Below are 23,296 nucleotides of genomic sequence, written 5' to 3'. Positions count from 1 at the left end.
AAATACTAGCCAACGTTGTAGGCCTAAAAGGAAAACTGTATCGATTGCCGCTGCGCTGCTTAATAGCCGAAACAGTGCCCACTCCCGTGGTTGTGGTGTATTAATAGACCCCTGTTGTACTACGCCTGCAATCGACTATGCAGCTCAACTCCCACAGCATTTACGAGTGTACTTGGATCATAGTTTCCGTACAAAAACATTGAATGTTTTTCGGAGTGGTCTATATTTCACTTCACCCTACTTTCCAGTCTCCTACCTGTCCACCTTAGACGATCCAACCGACAACGTTGGAGACATTCTTGCCCCAAAATGAGCCCTCAAATGAGGCCGGTTTCTCTTAGTTGAAGACTTCAACGACCTTCACCGCTCACATGTTGTCGCCAAAACTGCTCATATCAATCTAATCATTAATCTTTCTTTTATCCAAGTTCATCCAGGAAGGTCGCCAAGTTTTAGTGGAGTCCCCTGTACGTAGGACTGCTATGGGTAATCAATAAGTCACTGAAAGCCAAGCCCACTAGTGGTTCAGGCAGGCCTTGGCCAACAACAAATGTTTAAAAAATAAACTGATGGCGCCATCTGTTGGTGAGTAGCTCTAGTTTAACTTTCACCACTTTGACAGCTTTCGCCTTCTCCGTTTACTATTGGTTGATTTTGCATTGAAGTTATGTTAGAACTAGAACAAAGGTGCGATTTGGTTAAACTAACCTCTACTCTAATAAGGAACAGTCATTCATTTTAGTAATACTCTAACCTGGTTAAAGTTAGGTGGCGTAAATTTCTTAGGATAATAAATTGATACTACACTTTTTTATGAAAACTGATTTTTATTTATTAATACTGGTAAAACGTTAAGGTGGTATGAATTGAGCGTTAGATCGTTCCAAACAAAATTAAAGGGCTTTTCAGCGTGTTAGGAGTACAGTAAGATATTATAGCTGAAATACTCATACGTACAGAAGCTTATCAATATTCATTTGAACTACTTTTCAAAGCAATCTGTTCAAAGCATTTTGTTCTGTAAACTGTAACGCAAAAGCTTTCACAACTGCAACGTTACCGAAATTGAATCATTTACCACCTCACCTCATTGAACATGCGAGACGACCCCTGCATAGCTCTCAAACTGCGTGTATTCGCAATCTTCATCTGTCAAGTATCGTTTCTGGAATCTCTTCTGTGGCTAGAGCTTGGGGGAAATAAGTCGTACGTGTGTCAATGTGCGGGTGTAACGGCAGAAGCTTTGGACAAATGTATCAAAAAACTGTACCTACGTTGCAAATTGATAAGTCAAAAAATAGAAGTATGTTTTGTTGTATTTTGTTTATTGATTCTTACTGAAACACTCCTTTACAATGTTACTGAAATTAACAATTTAGGCGATTATTTTTTAACTGCCTTCAAATTTGCACCAGGTTAAAATTTTGTTAACATTTCTGCCAATAAATGTATATCAAATGGAATCGTTTTATTAAAACATTATTTTTACGACCTGGTTCATTCCGCTCGGTTGCACGAAAGTGAGACAAATAGTTACTACTGTTGTCACTAATTTCCTTGCCGGTTGCCTGTTTTGACAGTTTTTTTTATTGTTGCTCCTCCAAACCCCTCCCCAAACAGTTGAGTGTGGCCAAGGCTTCACCAGAATGCGCATCTGCTGGACACACACAAACCAAAAAGCGAGAGAAAGTTTCCCCAACACAACGACGCAACCGCCCGTGTACGCGTGTACGGGGGAGCAAGCGCACACACACACACATACACCGCTCCAGCGACCATTCGTACAAGCAGCGCAGCAGTCGAAAACATTCCACCCAATTCCTCCAGCGGACGCTAGCTTGCCCTTTGCACATCGTGTGTGAGTGTGCGCGCGCGCGCGTGTGTGTGGCATCATCATCGCGCGCTCCACGTACACACACCGCGGCGTGGTGTGATCCGGGTTCTGCCGGAGAGTGTGTGTAAGTTTTGGTGTTTTTGCTTTCTTCTTCACGTTCTCAAAGACCCAGCAGAGATTGGAGTTTCTTAAGGTGGCCGGTGCCACCACAGTGTAGCATCCAACAGCATCCAACAGGGCTACGGGTGAACGTAACTCGGTTGGCCGTGCAGGAAGCTGGAAGGGCCGCAAAAACGGACCAGGTAAAACGGGAAACCCTCTCCCCAGTAAAGTTGACAGTGTGCGAGCGAGCGAGAAGGAAAGTGCTGGAGCGTTTGACGTTTGCATTCGCCTGCAGAGAGAGAGAGAGAGAGCCCAAACGCATGCACACAGCAGCTACGTTGGGGCCGCTTTTTTGTGTGTGTTTCAGGCAGCATCTTCCAAAAACGGGAAACAGCATCTCTTTTCTCTCTCTCTCACACACTCACAGTCTTGGTTCCAGTGCTCCCCGCTTTCGTATCGGTTCGCTCTCTCGCCCTGCGCTCGCTCCCGTGTCGCTTTCTCTCTCCCTCTCTCTCTCTTGCACAAACTCACACTTCCCTCGCAAGCAGTTCAGTTCAGTGACACACAAAAAGTCGTGCTAGGCCGCGCCGCGTTTCGACGCGTAGTAGCAGTAGCAGAGGGAAAGAGGCAAACAACAAACACAGAACGAGGTAAAAGAAAAGGAAACGGAGCGACAGCAGCAGCAGCAATCCAGAAGAAGAAAGGGCACGTCGCACATTCTCGACTGCGGAGGAAAGCGTGCGTGTTTGTGTATGTGTGTATGTGTGGGTGTGTGCGGTCTGTCCCCCTTTCGTTAGTTGTGTAGTCGCTGTGTGTGACCTAGTGTAGCGGACGGAACAGAACGGAACGGAACGGTGTACCTTTCCGACGGGCCGACCAAACTGCCGACGAAACAAGTGTGTACGCGAGTGTGTGTGTGTGTGTGTGTGGTTGTGGCCAGACACGGAAATATATGGCTGGACTGTTGGTGGCGGCCGCGGCAAGGTGCACGGTGCACAACAGTCCACGACGGTCCGGACAAGCAACCAGCAGCAGCGGCAGCAGCAGCTTCCCGACCTTCGCACCGTGCTGGTGATACCGCGCTTACCTCATCCGCAAGTCGGTGGTAGGTGGGCGGGTAGGTGGGCAGGAAGAAGCAGTCACACACACGCGTCAGGTGCCTGCCCGCGCGCGCCATCCACATAACGTCATCCGTCCAATTGCGGTGCAACCGACGAACGACTCCAGCGTTGCTTCCTTGGAAGGGAAGAGGTAGGCGCAAAACGGGGACACAACACACACACACACCTTTGCTTGCAGCATCCGAAAATGTGGGTCGACACAGTCACACACACACACAACCCCCCGGGGGTGGAACAATTGGGTTCCTTCGCCTAGAACAATGGCGCAATTAGCAATGCAACGTCAACGCCAATCAACCTGTGCCCAGTGTGACGGGGGAGGGGGTGGGGAGGTGGGGGGGGGGGGGGTCAAAAGTGGGCGGCCGGACCTGCACAATCTATCAATAATTTGCTCGCACGGAAGGGCGGGAAGGGGGGCGGTGTGCGAGCCTCTCCAGTTGCACCGTTTTCCGTGCCCGTTTTCGCGGTATGCCCCACTTAGCGCTCCATCCCCTTTTTTTTCAGTGCCACTGGAAAGTGTGTGTGTGTGTGTGTGTGTGGAAGAGGGGAAGGGAGGAGGAGTGTGAACTAAACAACAGAAAAAGTACACCGCCCCACAGCGGGCAGTGGGGGAAGTTTTCTCATTAAACAAGTGCAAAATAATTCTATTTCGTCGGCGGCGGCCACCGCACTTTCCCATCAAGCAACCTGTCAGCTTCAATCTTATCAATCGTGCGAGCGCGCGGCACGGGCCCTCTACTAGCAACTTTACCAGCACAGCAACACACGCACACACATACACACACGCAGCATGTGCATTCCGTGGATGGAAATTAGTTTCATTCAAGGCTTAAAACGCCTCAAGATGCGCCCGCGCGATGCAATTGCAACTCGTCGCCACTCGTGTGGGTGGGGGGCCAGGGTGACGAGTTGACCTTTTCCCCCGCTCTGTCCCATCCGTCTGCTTTGCTGTGTGGTTTTGTTTGCATTTAATTTCCCTTTTTTTCTTTGCTACTTTTCAGAACTTTCCGGGAAAATAACGACTGAACGAGTGTGTGTGTGAGAGCGAAAGCGAAAAAAAAACGTTCAAAAAACGTGCAATAAAGCAACGTGAATTCCCCTTCCCCTAACTCCCTTTCCCCGACCCTTCACAACGGCGCGATGGCAGGGGACGACATTACCTTCATCTTCCAGTTCGGGAACCTGCGCGACATCACCACGGTCGAGTCGAGCGCCCTCACGCTCAAAACGCTCAAGGAGCTGGCCTGCGAGTTCATCAACAGTAAGGTAAGGGGAGTGTCTTCCGGGTCTCCCGTCCGTTCGAAAACCCGACGTCCTCTCACCACTCACCCGTTTTCCCCCCAGATCCCGGAGAATGGGTTAAACCGGCTGCCGGAGCGGTTGCTGCTGTTCCGGCACGACTACGAATCGCACAACGTGCTGCAGATGGTAACGTCCGCCTCGGACATCGTGGACGAAACGCTGGTCGAGATCGTGCTCACTGCCAACCGTAAGTTCCGGCCCACGCAATGCCCCCACTTGTTGTCGTCCGTCCATCCGTCTGATTCTATTGTGTGTGTTCTCCCCTGTTTCCCTTTCCCCCCGTGCAGAAACGCTGCTACCGCCGGCCAACAGTGGACCGGCGCTGCACCGGAACAATGTGCCGGTCGGCGGCCAGGAGGACATACCGCTGGTGCGGCCCCACGCGCTCAACGTCCACTCCTACAAGGCGCCCACCTTCTGCGACTTTTGCGGCGAGATGCTGTTCGGGCTGGTGCGCCAGGGGCTCAAGTGCGACGGCTGCGGGCTCAACTACCACAAGCGCTGCGCGATCAAGGTGCCAAACAACTGCAGCCGGGTGGAGCACACGGGCATGCTGCAGGCGCAATCGGCCAACCAGCAGCAGCAGCAGCAAAGCAACGGCAGCGGCAGCCGTCGGTCCGGCTCGGCCGGCGGCGGGCTGCTGTCCTCGATGCTGCCCGCCCGCAGCCCGTCCGGCGGCTCCAGCAACTCTCTCGCGTCGGACGAAACGGCCGGCGCTGGAAATATGCTGGTAAGAAAAATGCAGCAACTTATGAATGACATTAAAAACTGAATCGCCCCTTTGGGGTCGTGTAGGGGCGACCGATTTAGCGAAAGACATTAGACAGAGAAAGAGAGAGAGATAGATAGTGAGAGAAATAGAGAGGGAAAGGAAGAACGAGAGCGGTTGGAAGAAGTAACGCTTTTTGCAGCGACTGAATCCGTCCAGGTTTTATACACAAAATACTTATACTTACACATTGATACCGTCCATACTTAATATTAATATTGCAAACCATTCCAATTATTATCCGCCAGTGACGTAATCCGTCCTGCGGCACACGAAAGGGCTTTTCATATTTTATTCTATTCCACGGTAGGGGCAAGGGTTTAGATGTAATTTCTTTTGTTTTTTTTTCCTTTTCGCTAGTAAGTGTGAGCGTACGCTATTGTAATGTCAGTATTGTTTGTCCCGCAAAACAGAACAAAATAAAATTAAGCGTTTTCTTTTTTTTTGCTCCTTCGCAAACTTTAGTCGCAGTTCCGTTTATTATTTTTTGGTTTGTTTTTGTTTTGTTTGGTTAGTATCTTTTTTTTTGTTCCTCAAAAACCCTCCCTTTCACGTTCAGTAAACACTGGATTCAAAAAAATCTACTTTTTTTAAATAAATTTTTAACGTAATGTTTAATCACTAATTGGTCTCTGCTACGTATTAGATTATAACATTCAACAGTTTTATTATAATTTTTTGATTTACAGGGGTTTCCAGGAGTTCTCATAGCTGTGGGACACTTTATTGAGTCTTTCCTACGCGAAATTAACTTAATGTAATGGGAAATGGACTCTATAGCATCCTTGTTGGACAAATCCGCTAGGAATTTCCAAGGAGCCTGTCCAAAAAGGGTGCCATAGAGTCCAATTTCCAACATTTGAAGTTCACTTCCCATAAGAAAAAGTCAAGGAAGAGTCCCACAACTATGAGAACCCCTGGAAAACCCTGTACTGTGGCACTTCCACTGAAGAGCAGAGACCTTCAAGCTTCAATATTTAGCATTCTACAGAAGACAGTTGTTTAATTATTTAACTATACTTTATTACAGCCTCGGCTGTATTTTCTGACTGAGACAGTTGTAGAACTATTAAAAATTAATTAAGCTGCTATGCTTATATAAGGAACATTTATTAAATTGAATGTTGCAATTTAGGAAAAAGGGTTCATGCTTCAGCAAAAGAAATGAGTGTAGAGAAAGTCTTGAGAAGATGTTTAAACATTCTAACATCCTATAGGAGATTTAGACCGTTGCAGTTAGTTGATAGGTTTTATTATTTTATGGCCTACACTTTAATGTGTACAGATCCCTCCTCTTTGAACTTTGATGTACATACAGCAACCTTGGTAGGCGTAACGAAAACAGCTATCTATGTAGTGGAGAATTTAAGAAGAAAAAAATAGATCTAGGAAGGAAAATAGGATTAAAGCTGAAACCCCATTTGATGAAAAAAGGTCTTAAATTACTCCTACTGTTCAGCACTAATTTGAATAGCAAGAATGCCAAACTAACACTTTCTTTTGTTTCCTTTCCTCCCCGGTCCTACCAGTCCACCACCATACGACAGAGCCGGTCACCGTCGCTGACGAGCCGCGGCGCGGTCGGGGGCCACCCGATCAAGATCCCGCACAGCTTCTCGATCCACACGTACACCCGGCCGACCGTCTGCCAGTACTGCAAGAAGCTGCTGCGCGGCCTGTTCAAGCAGGGCGTCCAGTGCCGGGACTGCCACTACAACGCGCACAAAAAGTGCATCGAGAAGGTGCCGAAGGACTGCACCGGGGAAAACACGCAGCCGGTGGACGCGCACGACGACCGCAGCCAGTCGAGCGATCGGGAGCTGCTGTACAAGGACGATCCGGAGGACGAGAGTGACTTCGACGACGGGCATCCGTTCGGGGCGGGCAGCTCCGGGCGGCGGTCGGGTGGCAGCACCGGGACGGCGGCCAGCGGCGGCGGCGGTACCTCAGCGACGGCGGCCAGGGAGGGCGCCGGTGGCAAGGAATCGCCCCTCGGGCCCGGCGACGGGGGCTCGCCGGGCAAGCTGAACGGGGGCGGCGCCGGTCCGCCGGCGCCGGCCTACCATCTGCTGGACGATTCGGACGACAACCGGCTGGAGGTGATCTGCGAGCAGTCGCGCCAATCGTCGAGCAATTCGTCCTCGTCGCCGAGCGCCAACATTCCGCTGATGCGCATCGTGCAGTCGGTGAAGCACACGAAGCGCCGGGACGGGCGGGCAATGAAGGAGGGCTGGCTGGTGCACTTCACCAGCAAGGAGAAGACGATCAAGCGCCACTACTGGCGGCTCGACTCGAAGGCCATCACGCTGTTCGTGTCGGACCAGGGCAGCAAGTACTACAAGGAGATACCGCTGAACGAGATCGTGGCGGTGGAGGCGGCCCGCACGCTGCAGGGCGAGGTGCTGCACTGCTTCGAGATTCGGACGGCGGCCGTCGACTACTACGTCGGGCAGGACCCGCTGTACAATATGAAGCATCACGCGGATCCGGTGCTAGCGCTGCCGCCGCCCGACAGTGGCGTCGGGGCGTATCTCGCGAAAAGCTGGGAAACGGCCATCCGGCAGGCACTGATGCCGGTCCAGACCGGCACGGGTCGGACGGGGGAGGGCCAGGGAGCGGCGGGCGCTAGCGAGCAGCCGGAGGAGCGCGTCACGGACATGAGCCAGCTGTACCAGATCTTCCCGGACGAGGTGCTCGGGTCGGGCCAGTTCGGCATCGTGTACGGCGGGGTGCACCGGAAGACGCACCGGGCGGTGGCGATCAAGGTGATTGACAAGCTGCGCTTTCCCACCAAGCAGGAGGCGCAGCTGAAGAACGAGGTGGCGATACTGCAGAACCTGTCGCATGCGGGCGTCGTCAATCTGGAGCGAATGTTCGAAACGCCCGAGCGCATCTTCGTCGTGATGGAGAAGCTGAAGGGCGACATGCTGGAGATGATCCTGTCGCACCAGAACGGACGGCTGAACGAGCGCGTCACCAAGTTCCTGATCACGCAGGTAGGTGTCGCGCGGTTTTGGGCGGACTGCCTGGCGAGTTTGGCTTGATTGGACATTTTCTTTTTCGGGCATACACCAGATCCTCGTCGCCCTCAAGTACCTGCACAGCCGCAACATTGTGCACTGCGATCTGAAGCCGGAGAACGTGCTGCTCTCGTCGGACAACGAGTTTCCGCAGGTGAAGCTGTGCGATTTCGGTTTCGCGCGCATCATTGGCGAAAAGTCGTTCCGGCGGTCGGTTGTCGGCACGCCCGCTTACCTAGGTACGTATGTTCTGCTGAAGGTAACCAATTCCAAACATGATGAAATATTCCAATGCTTCGTAACATTCCAAAGGCGTAACAACTGCAGTTGGCACATATTGGGCCTACCTACTCATTTGCTTGGCTATTAGTGCGTTGATTGGTTTATCCCATATAGCAGGTTGTTTAAGTCTTTCACATTATGGAATAGATTCATTTATCATATGATCCCATGACGGGCATTATATTGAGTACAAACTTCAAGAAATTCGCATCGATCGTGGTTTGCGGCTGGTGTTCAACTCAAATCCTTCAATACAAATAATGGAATGCATTTGTCGCACATGTTCTAAACCAATACTAGTGCTACTAGTGCTGTCACAGAAAATGTCACTGTCAGTGTCATAAAGTAAATTCTGACTGAAACAAAATCCAAGTCAGCGTCACATACTCAATTGTGATAATCAGTGGTGATGCTCAAACAGCTGTGTCCAATGCATGCTTCGTGACATTTTCTTTGTCATGACTTTTTTTTTACTGTGATCTGTTCTGCAAAATGTCACTGAAAAAGTCGTGACAAATTCCGACTGAAACAAAATAATGTCAGCGTCACGAGCACTACTGTGATGATCAGAGGTGAGACTCAAACAGTTGTTGCGACCATCCAGGCTTGGTGGCATTTTGGGCGACCAACTCTTGGCCAGTCACTTGGTCGTGACATTTTCTGTCGGTGATCATCACGATAGTCATGTGAGGTATGCGGTGCGTGTTAGTGGTTTCAAGAAACAAAATGAGCATGTTTTCACGCTCTGTTTGACCCGACAAACAATCGAAGTAGACGTGATTATCACCTACTGAAAATGTCGTGACTAAGTGAGAGACCAAGAGTTGAGAGCTAAACAAAATGTTACCAATCACATGGGTCCATTCATTGTTTCAGACTCATCCCTGATCACCTTAGTTGTGTACTTGATAATGCTTGCGCCGGCATTTAAGCTCAGCATGTCATTCAAAGTATCGGGTTTCACTCAAACACTCGCACGTCACATTCGGCATGTCATGACGCATTTCCATTGAGTATCAGAAAAGAACATCAAGCTACCACGGATTTGTTCAATGTTTTAGATGGTGATAATCGCATGAATTTCATGACGTTTTGCAACACTGGAAAATACTACCACAATATGTACCATTTATATGATAGTCATGAACCCCACATGATTTCTGCTAATAGCACATTGATAGAACGCATAAGCGTCGATGGACACTGTCTATAGTGGATGTCTTAGAGCCAAAACTTTGCGTCATCGACTGTATTGTGTGATGCAAACCTGAACATACAGACAAATGTAGTAACTTTCATTCTCTTTCATATAAAAGATAAGATTGGAATTTACATGTGGCCCTTTTTCCCTCCATTTGCAGCGCCGGAAGTGCTGCGCAATAAGGGCTACAATCGGTCGCTCGACATGTGGAGCGTCGGCGTCATCATCTACGTCAGCCTGAGCGGAACCTTCCCGTTCAACGAGGACGAGGACATCAACGACCAGATCCAGAATGCCGCCTTCATGTACCCACCGAACCCGTGGAAGGAAATTTCTTCCGATGGTAACGAACGAACGCTTCTTTCTCTCTCACACACACACATTGACATCAGCTAATTCTTTTCCTTCACTTCACTTCACTTCACATGGCCTGCAGCAATCGATCTGATCAACAACCTGCTGCAGGTGAAGCAGCGCAAACGGTTCACGGTGGACAAGAGCCTGCTGCACTGCTGGCTGCAGGATCTGCAGACGTGGAACGATCTGCGCGCGCTCGAGTCGCAGGTCGGTCTGCGCTACCTGACGCACGAGTCGGACGACGCGCGGTGGGCGGTGACGGCGGGCAGCGGTGGCCCATGACCCGCCGCCCCGGACGGCCGCCGGCTGCCCTCGCTGCCCTTCATCCAGGAGTCGTCGACGCCGCCGGTGGACGAGCAGCAGCAGCAGCCGCCGCCGCCGCCGGCTGTCTCCTCGACAGCCGTCCCGATTGCCCGGCACGCGTCCGACTACTGTGTGGGCGGCGGCGGTCCGGCCACCAAAGCGTACGGCCACCAGCCCCACCAGCCCTCCCTGCTGTTTACGGACTTCCGCGGCAAGGCGTATCGGTGGATGCGCGGCCGGTTCTGCCGGTTTGTGAAGGCCTAACCTGATATTTGCTGACTCTTTTTTTTATCTGACAAACCCATCTCGAACGCTTAATCTCTCGACCCTGTCGGTAGGGTTTACGTTGTTGTTGTTTTGTTTTTTTTTTTTATATTAGAGTATACTATATACTTAGACGCACGCACACATTTACAGCAAAACACGCACACACAAACACTCACACATTCTCTCGATATTGTAGCGGTAGGTTAATAGTAACGAACGCGAGTGTGAAACTGAGGCATTCGGGGTGGTTTTTGCTTAACACTTAAAATCTTTACCCCGTCTTCTCCCTCGAAAAAAGGGGGTTTGGGGGGTATTGTTCTTAGTTGCGGAGTGCGGAGTGGACGGAAATCCGCGTTGGCAAACGGACGGGCAAACTAGCATCGTAAGACGTTCCGTTTCGTTCGTTTCGTTCGGCTCTAAATGTACAGTTGACGATAGCGCTCGCTTGGGAGGCCGTCCAGGGAGGCAAACCGAGCCAATGCTTCCATCGTACGCACATGCATGTGCCGTACACGTCTTAAATTAACGCCTCCAAATCCGGGCGGGCTCGAAGATAATGTTTAGCTGTTAGTGTTAGGGTTTTTTGTTTTAAATTAAATTGAATTCATTCGCAAGCTGCTCTCGATGGCGTCAAACAGTGTCGCCAGGGGCCATCAACTTGGTGGAAGAAAGTAAAAAAAAGGGAACGCACCCGTTTGGTTTTGTACGCTCTGTACCGTACTCACATTGCCACGTGATGTGGCAAATGTCGGTTGCTTTAGTTGTGCAATACATTCCCTGCTTTCGTTGTGTTTTGTTTGTGTTGTCAACGTGTCCCCAACAGCTAGTTGCTTGGCCCCGTGCGCCCGTGCCCAATATCATTCCCCTTTTTTGTTCTCTTTTTGTAGCGTACCAACTAGCGGAAAATAAAACGGACTATGAATATCTTATTATCTGCCTCCACCCTCCCTTCCACCATCCTTTTCTCGCCTATGTGATCGCAGTACGATGAACAAACTTTTCAAGTGCCTATACAGACGCGGTTGACGCAGGACGGGGTTGGAAACCGCTGGGGATCTCTATTTGCTTGCAGCGGCGCGTTTATCTGTGAAGAAGAGTCGAAACCACGCATCGACATCCGTGCGGACACGCTGTTTACTTACACTTACACGCACCTACACACATACACACATGCGGGATTGTCCGATCCAAGTGCATCTGTGGGTGGAGTTTTATTTTTTGTTTATCGTTCCGTTTGTTTGGACGTTTTTGTTTTCAATGACAAACGTTTCTACAATTAGTAAATGCTGCACAGGATTGCACGAATCAAATCAAGGGCCAACAGAAGAAAATGCAAAAGAGAAGAAAGAGAGATGGAAGGCGAGAGAGAGTGAAAGAGAGAGATGAACTGGAAAATCGAGCAACGTACGTTACTATCTACATCCTGTTCATAAGATACCTTACCTCATTAAACAAACAAACAAACAAACAAAAACATGCACACTCACAGACACACAGAAAAAAAAAAACCCCAAAATGGTCGTCTTTTCTATCGCTTTTTAATGTACTTTAAGCTCTCGTAAAGAAAAAGACTAAGTAACTTATAAATAGTAACTACAAACTACAAAAATATTAAACTTACGGTGAGACGCGGGTCTAAAGAAACGAAAGCAGAAATCAAGAGGAAGCAGAATCACAAGTAAAACATAAGCAAAAAGAAGAAGAAGAAGAAGAAGAAGAAGAAGAAATAGAAGAAGAATCTCTTTTAAATTAAACTGCTACGAAGCCAACAAAATAGAGGAAAACAGAGCAAAACACACAAACAACAAACAAATACTCGTATACACACTCACAAACACAAAACAAACAAAACAACCAATGTTTCAAACATAATATTGCTCACTACTTGTACACACACACACACACACACACACACACACACACACACACAACTCTAACTAAGCGCACAAATGGGGGAGGGGTTGGGCAGAAAAACTCATAGCAACAAAGAAAAAAACAACAAACAAAAAAACGAAAACAATCAACAACAACAAACAACAAAGAAAACGTAACGAACGCAACCCGGAACTGGATGCATATAGATATACATACGTTTATACACACATATATATATAATACGATACTATACTATACTATATAGACATGGTGGCCTTTTTCATTGTTTTCTCACCTGCAGCCCCTCTTCGCGCTTGTACTACACCGACGCCCCTTTCTCTTCCCTCCCCACAAATCTTCTTGTATATTTGCCCCAGCCCAAGGCTTTTACTATTTTTGTTTTGTTTTGGTTTGCTCTTGTCATTTGGGGCAGTTTAGCGTGATGGTAGGAGGAGAGCCTGGTGCGCTAGGAGAACGGGGTAAAATGAGCCACAACGTCAGGCGGAAAAGGGAATGCACACACACACACACGCAGACAATCACACCCAAACCCAAAGAAACGGCTTCACGGGAAAACGGCGCGCCTGTGCCGCGCGCATTTTATTTGCTCCAACGAGTAATAAAATGTGTGTTTTGTATGTATGTATTTGTGTGGGAGTGTGTGTATGTGTGTGAGTGTCGGTGTTTTGTTTTGTTGTTGTTTTACTACATATAACAAATAGCTAAACGTAAACGGCGAGCTAATTGGCAGGGTTGTGGAAGTTGTGACGTTGGCCTATTAGTACTACTGCTACTACTACTACCACTACTACTGCACATTGTACACCGAACCGGGTTGACGGCCCCTGGTCCGCAAACGCGGCAAACAGATTTTGGGGCGTCCGCGTCCGCGTTCGAGTGCTGTAAGTAGTGCTGCAAGGGGATAGACACGACCTTCGCTGGATTTCCCTGTCAAAGCAAATGTTTCTTTCTAACTCTCGCTCATTCTCTCTCTCTCTCTCTCTCTCTCTCTCTCTCTCTTTCTCTCACACTATCTCTTCTCATTTTCTGTCTCACTCGCCCTCACGATTGCTCGCTTCTCTCGCACTCCAAATGCTGGCTGGTCCTGGTGGGGGGGGACGGATTTTTAGGTGCGGGAAGGGGCAAGTTCTGCCACTTCGCCCATTCCCCCCTTCTCGCTGTCTGCATGTCTCGGAACTCACTGCTTCAGTGCGAACCGGGACCGGCCCAGACGCCCGATCAGCGACTTGGCACCGTTGCTGCTGTTGCCGCCCGCACCACCGTCGCTACCACCCTCGTGCGCCTCGTTGTTGGCCGCGTCCGCCGACGAGTGGTCGTCCTTCCGTGCCGCACCGCTACCGAACCGCCGTTTGCTCGGAACTGCGGAAGAGACGGAACAGACAGATAGAGAGATGGAAGAGAAATAGGGAGAGAAAGAGATAGAGAGAGAGAGAGAGAGAGAGAGAGAGAGAGAGAGAGAGAGAGAAAGAGAGATGTAGAATGCGAGAGAACCAGGCAGAGAGAAAGAGAAGATAGAAAAAGGGTACCGTGAGGGTCCACTTTTAACCCAACACTACTGCACAATCCATATAGCATATGAGTGCCGGTTTATAAACTGCGCTTCGAGTTTCGATGGATGGAGGAACAGGATAAGCGGGGAGGAAAGATGGTCGTGTAAATATGGAGCGCGGCTGTGAGTCGCGATTTCAACTTAATGGATTCTTTTTTATTTGGTTTTTGGTGGTGGAACAAGAGCGAGTAAAGGGCAGGGAAGGGATGGTGCTCGGAGCGAACGTGAAGCGAATGAGAACGGCCTAAGTGTGTAGTAGTGAACCATAGTGAACAAGTCCTTCTAAGCGTGACGCAAAAGCGCTGTCAACTCACACAGCCAACCAAACACGGGTACATGTACGTGCAGCAATAGGTGAGGAGAGTTTTATCTGTGTGTGTGTGTGTGTGTGTGTGTGTGTGTGTGTGTGTGTGTGTGTGGGAAACGGTTTGAGGAGTGGATGTAGCTGCTTAGTGTGTAAAACCTGATCAGTATTAACCTCACTCAGGGGGGATGTTCCAGTACTACTACTACTACTATTATTACTACTACTACTACTACTAACACTACTTATTCCTACGCACAGACGTCTCAGAGGACGTGCATCAGTGTATGTATGTGTGTATGTATGTATGTGTAAGCATTCCAATCACAGAGCAGCAGCAGCAAAAAAAGTAGAAGAAGAAGAAGAAGTCCGGTTATATCTTTCCAGTGACGGTAATAACATTTTATTAAGGGACTATGCGTTACAATGAACAAATATTAATATTAAAAAAAACACACACACAAGAGGGCGCGAATGTGTACGCGACAGGGAGTGTAAGAGAAAGAGAGAATGAGTGTGAGGAGCGTTTGTGTGTGTGTGTGTACGTGTGTGTGTGTGTGTTTGTATGTGTAAGTTTTGTTCCTAATCACTGTGCTCAGAACCACAAAGGGAGGGATTTGAGTGCGACTTAAGGATGTGAGGGGACGGGTGGGGGGATATAAAGGACAAAATTAAACGGATCCCGGCATACTCCAACACAAACAATGTCAATCGGTAAACGCTCACACACACACACACATACATTCACAGGCGCACGTACGGGGTGACAATTTACTGAAAAACGATATCGAAAACGGATCGCGTAAAACCGAACACGAGCCGAAGGGAAGTGAGCTCAAAAAAAAAATACATTGATGGAGGTTATGCCTCACGCGCGCAGCACAAGGAAGAAGCAGGATGGCGATCAGGCCAGTGCCAAATAGGTTATCGAATCGAAGAAAACAAAACATTAAACAAAAACAAAAGTGAAACAATGAGCCGGAAACGCCGCACGCGAATTAATCTGAGGAAATGGGTTGGGAGGGGGGAGCCGATAGGTCAATGGAATGAGGGGGGGGGGGGGGGGTTGATGGGATGTGGAGCAGGCAATGGTGATGGTGGTGTGATTATTGGTTTTGGTTACGTTTCGAGAAGGAAAATACTACATTATCTGCAATTTTACCGATTGCCGGGGCTTTCGCGCTTTTGGCCGGGGCGGCTGGTGCCGGCACGTCCTCGTCATCGTACACCTTCTCCTTCGGTGCTGCTGGGAACAAGAAAGAGAGGGAGAGAAAAAAAACAGTGGTAAAAAGAAGGAGAAAACACGTGGGTAAATTTAATGTTGTGTCCATGATGATTACGGATAGCGCTCGATCGTGTTGCTCTTGTTAATGCCTTGAGTGAAGCAAATAACAAGGGCAGCACTCACGGCGTAAAATGAGTTCCCTAACAACTTTTGTCCCATGGGTCCCCAATTCCATGGGAGCAAACGCAAAGGAACGCAAAAAAGAACCGAAACTAGTTTAGCACCACTGGAGATGTTGGTTGTTGGAACACCCGCAGGCCCACGGGAGCCACTCTATGCTCTCAACCGCCTCTGCCACCCATTCACCCATATATACAACGAATCAGTCCAAATGAAAGCTTCCGAAGCAGATACACCCAGGAGGTGCGTAAGAAAAAAAAAACGCAAAAAGCGGCAAAATAACTGCGGAATGAATGCAAAGATCCAAACAAAATAGACAAACAAAACGCACATACCTACACAAGGGAGCTAAGGGGTCCTCCCCTTGCTTCCCGTACACTGGCAAGGAACAGACGAATTTAGCGAAACGTTTCAGGCGGCAGTATCGGTGCCAGTATGCCGCTTTACTCAAAAAAACTAAAATAAAATTATACTACGAAATCTCGGTGAAACCAAGTGACAAACGCAACAGCAACTCTTTCACTATTGCAACATTCGAAACACATTGGTCCAGACACTGTCACAGGGTCATGCCTTACTGTGTATCTATATTTGATCGCACTATTCCATACTCATTGCACACATCGAACGGAACTCATCCGACCGACTCAACTACATACCCGATTTGCCTGAAGTTCTACTACGAGTGAAATCGATTCGAGTTGAGATCTCACAACAAAACTGAATCCTCCTCAACAAACAAAGCTACAAACGAACCGCTCAATGGATGTCAAACACCATACAAATGTGTCGAGTAGTCGAGTTGTTGGTTCTTAATCTTGGTTCTTAATCCGTCTAGATCTTAATGCATTCGACTTCCCAATAGCATGAAAGCTCCTGTGTTAAAACAAATGGAATGATATCCTCGCATGACCAATTCAATGATCTCAATCGCATCTTGATTTTCTTGGAAGAGAAATCAATAAAGTTCCTGCCGAGATCACGCAGACAATCCGTCTCGATAGCGATAAAGCGTTCAGAATAGAGTCCAATCTAGAGGAGTAGAAACTTCACAATAATTCATCTCAAGAATTGGTTATTTTAATATTTCTTATTTCTTGGCAGAAAGTCGCTCTTTCTTCACCAAAATTTCGATTGTAAAACAGCCACTTTAACCGTAGAAGAAAAAACGGTCAATTGTTACTATTTATACTAGTTACGATGTGTATTGTATTCTCATCTGTAGTGTGCCGCATTTTTATGTATTTTTGATGAATTCCTTTTTGATCTGTTCCACGCGCACATCGTTTTGTTCACCATCTGTTTTTTTTGTTAACCGCTCCGGTGGGTCGTAAAATCGTTCGACCCAGAAATGAAACGATAATCGAAAAGATGAAAAAAAAACTAGCCTCCCCTTTCGCTTTCCTCCGCTCTCTACTAACCGACATCAAGCAGCTATGCAGAAATGTGCATTGTGCAGATGTCCATGGAGGACATGAGAGAGAGAAGGAGAGAGAAAGAGAGAAAGAGATAAAAAGAGAGAAGTTGACACGCAAGGGCTCTTGCTTGGCTTGTGAAATACAACGATCGTCCCCCCCCCCCTGCCAGTTTAACACAGTTTGCCACAAGTCTCGTCGAGAAACATTGTGGAATGAAAACGACGGGGAGTGAGGAGGGGAGAGGCGGTGCCAATTCCTCCCCATTGCCGGGGTTGCTAGAACCGGTTTTCGGTCCGGAGTTAACCGGCCAGCCCCACAACAGCCCCAGCAGCAGCAGCAGCGTGACAGTTATCATCAATGAATCGGATTCGAGTTCGAACGTTCGGCCCGCAGGAGGACCATCGGGGTCGCGCTGAGGGGAAGGGTTGAGACCTCAAACGGGGCGCGCCAAAGCATGCAAAAGGAAGAGGTGAAGGACGAAGGACCAGAACCACCTCCCGAGGACCGGTTGCAGCCCGCTGGTGGTTGTGCAAGAGTGGCCACACCAGGCCAGGCGGGCGAAACTTTTTTGATTTCGAGCCGTTGGAGCAGTCTTTTGGCGATTGATATTTTTTTTGGTTTCGTTTGTTGCTCATTTTGTTGCTCTAGAGCTTGTAAGGAGCTCTCTCTCTCTCTCTCTCTCTCTCTCACGGTGCCCACATCTGCTGGCAGACGGTAGACGACGAACCCACCCATCCCGATAGAGGCAAGACAAGCTTGAAACGAAACGTTGACTTTTACGCCCCGTTACGCCACGCTACTCTCCCCTCGCTAGTGCCACTTTCACCCGTGGCTGTGCCCCTATCGCACCCCTTGGCTACTTACCGGCGGCCGGCTTGTTGTTCTTCGACTCCTGGCGCCGCTTCTTGAGCGCCGTCAGCAGGTCGTCGTTGCTGCGGAACGGGCGAATGCTCGGCCGGATCTTCTTGGGCGCCTCGGTCGTGGTGGTGGTCGTCGTCGGCTGCTTGCCACCGGGCGCAGCCCCATCCTCCCCACCGTCCTCGCTGCCGTCCTCTCCCTTGCCCTCGTCGTAGCTGTCCGCGTACTCGTCCTTGCAGGGAAAAAACGTTCAAACTTGAAACAGGACCAGGGAGCGAGGAATGGAATTCCGTTCCTTACCTCAGCGTAATCCGCCGACGACGGGGTGGTCGTGGTGGTGGTGGTCGGTGTCGTGCGGCCAAGCGGTCGGCCAACGCCGCCGCGCCGCAGCAGCAGACTGTTCCGGTTCGCCTTCGCCTGGTCCTCCTGTGGGGTGGCCCGGGCGGCCAGCAGTACCGCCACCAGCAACACCGTCAACCTGTGAAGAGGAGGGGAAAGGGGGGGGGGGGGATAAGGAAACACGGAATTACAAACGAAGAAACGAATGGTGTCCATCATCATCATCGTGATCGTCAGCGGCAGGGAAACAGGGAGGAAGAATCGTGAACTTGAGCGTCCTGTCACAGCTGAAGGAGTCGGCCTTGGTGCGGCGTTCGCCACCAGTTCCGCGTAATAGTGACTAGTGGATCCCCGCCCCATCTCTCCCTCTCTCCTCGCTCTCCACCTTCCAGAACAGAGCATTCGCCCATGACATGCGGGGCGATTCGATCCGGCACCAACGGTGCCGCGCCAAATTCCGACAGCCGGGCGTCCTTGAAGCCGTCCGGCAGCTATAAGTGACTCGCGCCAACCCCGTTACGGTGACTGGGTAGAAGCGTAGCGATGGGAAAACCCACCGGGACAGGCTCATGGCGCTCGAATGAATCTTCCAAGTGAATCACTGAACCTTCAGGTATACACAAAGCTCTTGAATGAGTAGCTAAAGCAACACAATTCATTCTAAAGAGCTATTAAACTCGCAAGCTTCTTGATTGACGTCGCAGAATCGTACATTTCTGAAGATTCATCATTTTCCAAAAGACTCATAAATCAATGGAGAATTGTGTTTTTTTCCCCCGAAGAGTCAAAAGAGAAGACTCTAAAGACTCATGGATCTTCTAAAACATATGCAAATCTTCGTTTTCTTTGGGTGCCAACTTGTGCCTGAAATGTCCAGGGATTGTACTCCTTCTTACGGGAACTTAATTTTATGTGATGGGAATTGGACAGGTCCAAAAAACGATGGGATTTGGAATTTCCAATCAACCTGTCCAAAAAGGATGCGATTAGAATCCAATTCCCCTCTTATTAGGTTAACTTCCCTGTAGAAATAATCAAAGAAGTGTCCCACAACTTGAAGAACTCATGAAAAACCATGTAAATTACAAGTGATAGTAACAAGAATGCACAATTTTAGGACCTTCCCAGAGGATTTGTACGATTTTTGGTAACATCTCGAATCTAGTGTTTCGACTCGTCTCACAATATGTTACTTATAGTTCTAACGAATCATGACTCTTCAGAGCGAATCACGAAATCCCAAACAAATGTACCCGCACTTTGTGACATCATACTTGGGAGCGCTTAAATGTAAACTCTTTATGGACTGGGAACTTCAATACCTGTCACTAAAGTCGAATTATTTCCTCGCAACGAGCAATTCATACAGCGGCACATCACTAGTGCCTAGTGAGGCTGTTCGCATTCTAGCAGGTTACCTCATGCGTCAGAACTGGCGGAGAAAGCAACATTGTAGTGCGGGCAGGAGAAACTCCAAACGGCTGAAGGCAGAGGGCGGTTTGTAACCGTACCGTACCCGCCACACAGTAGCTGTCGTTATGATATCATACACTCACACACACACACACACACACAGACACACACTGGCCAGGTCGATCGTGCTTTCTTTAGCAGGCCAAATGGGGGGGGGGAGGGCGCGTGGCGAGCATTTTGTAGGTTAGGACGTGAGCGAACGCTGGGCCCGATCGGAGAACGCTCGATCGCGATTGCGACACCCTTCTCCCCGGTAGCGGCGTGTGTCTGTGTCCGTATGTGTTTGTGTGTGTGTGTGTGTGTGTGTGTGTGATGCCCATTAGACACGACACTTTGGCGTGCTCTAACCTAAATCTACTTACATATGATTAGACCCGCTACCGCAGTTCCCTCCCCCCACCCCCCCCCGCCAGCGACTACTGGCTGGACGACGAGCTTTCCTTCCCTTCCGCGCGCGATCCTGCGTGTGTGACCGCCCGCGCCCGCCTTACCGCTGCACGACGGGTTCGTGCTTTGAATTCGCGCATTTGCCCACTCACCACTCACCACTCGCCACCACCACCACCGCTGCGAGAGCAACAAACTCTCGGCGCCAATCAACTACCCTCCCACTCCTATCCGCCTAGTGGAGCGGAGAGGGGTGGGGAAGTCCGCGAAGGAAATCACTTTCTTTCCGCATTCGTGTCACGGATTTTTTTTTCTTCTTTTCGATTCGCTGCGGCGTGGGCAAGATGGCTAGCCACCCGTAGGCGGGTGGGGGGGGGGGGGGGGGTGTATAAGTAAGCAAAAGTGGCCTCTATCGGGTTGCGCTTGGTGGAGGCGCGAGGAGTGGGGTGGGGTTTGGGTGGTGCGATGGGGAGATGGGGGGGGGGGGTATTTAATTTCGGAAAATATGCTACCGTTCCCTTCCCCTCCCCACTTCACCTACAACACTATTCCGCTTTGCACCGTGTAATACACCACCATCACACACACACACACACACACACACACGCACACACATATGCGGCCATTATCAAACCATTATCAGGCGGCGGCCATGTTGGGTGCATTTCCTTGCGATTTGCGTCGAAAAACTGCATCGCTGGCGGCGGTAATGGTGCGATCGTGGGGTGACGATGGTGCTGGTGGTGGTGGTGGTGTTGCGGGGCCATTAAACCCACAAAAGCTTAACAGGCGCCCCCCCGGTTGGGAAGGGAGGATGGTAAAAAGGGAGTTTAACGTTGGGGTTTTTGTTGTTGCTGTCTTCCCTCCACACCCGAACCCGGCGCGTTTTGTGTGTCGCGCCGCCCCCTTGGGCGTAATTTCGAAACGGGTATTGCGCGCACGTTTTAACCTCCCCGCGTGGCTTTCCCCGCGTTTCCTCGGTGGCTCCTGGGAACTGGCTCCGAAAGCCACGTACCGCGGCTTTGGCTCGCTAGCGCCCGTTCCTACCCAAACCTACCAGCCGGGGGGGGGGGGGGGGGACGGGGGCTTTGGGAGGCTGGCAGAGAAGCCTTGTTTTCTTGTGGCGTTCCAAGGCTTGGCGGTTGGCAAGGGGTGGATGACTTCTTTTTTTTTTGTTTGGTTGGTTGTCGGGATTTCAGTAGGCTGCGCACGCCCCACGGGGCCACAAATGTAAATGCCGTGCCTGAGCATAACCTGTGTGCCTGTGTGTGCGTGTGTGTGTGTGATCGAGCCGGCTCCTTTTTGGCCGCGCCTCGCCAGACGACGCCAACATGGGGCGCAGACGCTCCCAGCTTTCGGGTCGGGCTTCGTCGTCTGCCACGGCGAGAATTGTGCAACGTGTGTTGACTCACACCGAAATACACACACACACATACACAGGTTCAGCTAGTTCGTGTCTTTTGTCTTTGACGGATTTTTCTACACCTTTAGCTTCTTTTGGATAGCTTCTTCGCGCACTTTCAAAACCCATTCAAAAGCCACGGCAATGGGAGGAGGAGAAGCGGGCCCTCCCAGGACTGCCACACCAGACGAAAAGGGCTAAACAAAAAAAAGGAGAGGGGGGATCAGAAAAAGAAGCTTACGTTTTGAAGTGCTGCATCGTCGTCGCTGTCGTCCTCTGTTGTTACTTTGACAGGTCTCTGCTGACAAGGAAAGGGGTTCGTCGCTTACGCCTGCGCCTTGCGGGTTGAGCTGGCAAAATCCTACGCCCGCCCGGAGGGATTTGGGTGCGTGTGTCCTTTTTTTCTCTCTTTTCGCTTGCGCCCAGCCCAGGTGGATCTGTATGTGTGTGTGTGTGTGTGTGAGAAGAGATGGAAGGGATGGGATGGGGATGGGGGGGAAGAAATAGAAAAAAAAACGAACGTACGGTGTGTTACAACAACAACAACAACAACAGCGAGCGTGTTTTGCCCAGCGTGACCGAGGCGTTTGTGCGCGCGAGAGGACCGAGGTCCGGTTTTATGCTGGAAATCGTATCAAAACTATCACTGACATCGGTCTGTATGTGTGTGTGTGTAGTTGTGTGTGTGTATGTGTGCTGCCTGCTTGCTTGCGCAATCTCTTGGGCCCGCCGCGCCGTGTTCTGCGTGCTCAAACACGACACGGCAACGGGTGGTTTAGGTCGAAAGTTGTGAAACGAAGATTAAGACTAAAGCCATCGCGCGTGGGGCCGGGGAGCCGTTTAAGCGGTTTTTAGTCATTGCACAATTTTGAATAGTTGTTTGAATTTGATGTCTCTCTCTCGCTCTCTCTGTCTCTCTCTATCGCTCTTTCTGTGGAGATACGAAATTGTTTGTCGGGCACATCCTCCAGCACTTGCGGTTGATTGCAGTCGTTTGAGTTGGAGGAAAATATTCGACCCTTACCCTCTCTCTCTCTTTCTCTCTTTCAGCGCGGCTTTGCTCGAACTAAACAAAACACCAAAACACACACACACAAACACAGGCAGGCACACACTCACACGCACACGCACACGATAAAACACAAACACGCTAGCCGGTCGCCGGAAAACTTCAAAACACTGTAACTTCCCAACAAAAACAAACAAAACCCTCCCGGTACTAACAACGGCAGCAACTGGATGGTGGGCGGTGGTGTTGCAGTACAAGAAAACGGCGTCGTCACGCGTTCGCACTCGTCTGAGCTCCGGCAGCGAATGAACGGCCGAGCCACTCACGCGCCCGGCCGGAGGTCCAAACTGCTGCTTTGACGCTCCCACTCCAGTGCGGCCCAAAGCTTTGCCCCCCCCCCCCCCCCCGTGCTCGGTCGTGGCCCCGCTGCCCCTGCGGGTCTCTCACGAGCGCCCGGACCGTTTTCGAAATGTCACGCGTGTGGCTCTAGTGGGGAGCGTTGGTGTGTTTTTAGAAGCCTATTTTTGGACCGCTCCTAGGCGAACGGAGCGCGGAAAGGAAAGATCTCCGCCAACAACCAAAGAAAGAAAAAAAAGAAGCTAAATGCAAATCCTGCAGTCTGCCAACGATCGCTTCGGAACAGCATTTGGATATCATTATTCGGTGCGAAATCCGTGCCAAACGAGGGCAGGATCTGC

The 23,296-nt window shown here is 49.9% G+C and overlaps 2 protein-coding genes across 8 annotated transcripts; one reads left to right on the top strand and one right to left on the bottom strand.

The window, feature by feature from the left end:
* Window positions 1-1,472: 1,472 nt before the first annotated feature.
* LOC121603637 (serine/threonine-protein kinase D3) lies at window positions 1,473-12,891 on the top strand. Of its 5 annotated transcripts, none has more exons than XM_041932699.1 (9): window positions 1,473-2,136; window positions 2,485-2,586; window positions 4,059-4,323; window positions 4,402-4,546; window positions 4,647-5,089; window positions 6,658-8,124; window positions 8,204-8,387; window positions 9,792-9,974; window positions 10,068-12,891. In XM_041932699.1, exons 3-9 carry the CDS (start codon window positions 4,198-4,200, stop codon window positions 10,268-10,270), a joined length of 2,751 nt encoding a protein of 916 aa, XP_041788633.1. In that variant the 5' UTR covers window positions 1,473-2,136; window positions 2,485-2,586; window positions 4,059-4,197; the 3' UTR covers window positions 10,271-12,891. The 5 variants fall into 5 exon arrangements, with proteins under 5 accessions (XP_041788633.1, XP_041788609.1, XP_041788643.1 ...); XM_041932675.1 differs by having other exon boundaries at window positions 2,485-3,187; XM_041932709.1 differs by lacking the exon at window positions 2,485-2,586 and having other exon boundaries at window positions 1,473-1,958.
* A 106-nt stretch (window positions 12,892-12,997) lies between these two features.
* LOC121603657 lies at window positions 12,998-22,914 on the bottom strand. 3 transcript variants are annotated; one of them, XM_041932722.1, is made up of 6 exons: window positions 22,814-22,914; window positions 21,831-22,026; window positions 18,289-18,466; window positions 17,995-18,220; window positions 15,470-15,553; window positions 12,998-13,813 (listed from the first exon to the last, which is right to left on the bottom strand). In XM_041932722.1, the coding sequence occupies exons 2-6, from the start codon at window positions 21,845-21,847 to the stop codon at window positions 13,632-13,634; spliced, it is 687 nt and encodes a 228-aa protein (XP_041788656.1). In that variant the 5' UTR covers window positions 21,848-22,026; window positions 22,814-22,914; the 3' UTR covers window positions 12,998-13,631. The 3 variants fall into 3 exon arrangements, with proteins under 3 accessions (XP_041788656.1, XP_041788674.1, XP_041788666.1); XM_041932740.1 differs by having other exon boundaries at window positions 15,470-15,550; XM_041932732.1 differs by lacking the exon at window positions 22,814-22,914 and adding an exon at window positions 22,614-22,654.
* Between the last annotated feature and the right edge of the window lie 382 nt (window positions 22,915-23,296).

Source organism: Anopheles merus, chromosome X, assembly GCF_017562075.2.
Source record: "Anopheles merus strain MAF chromosome X, AmerM5.1, whole genome shotgun sequence".
NCBI lineage: Eukaryota > Metazoa > Arthropoda > Insecta > Diptera > Culicidae > Anopheles > Anopheles merus.
This window is presented reverse-complemented; position numbering and strand designations above follow the sequence as displayed.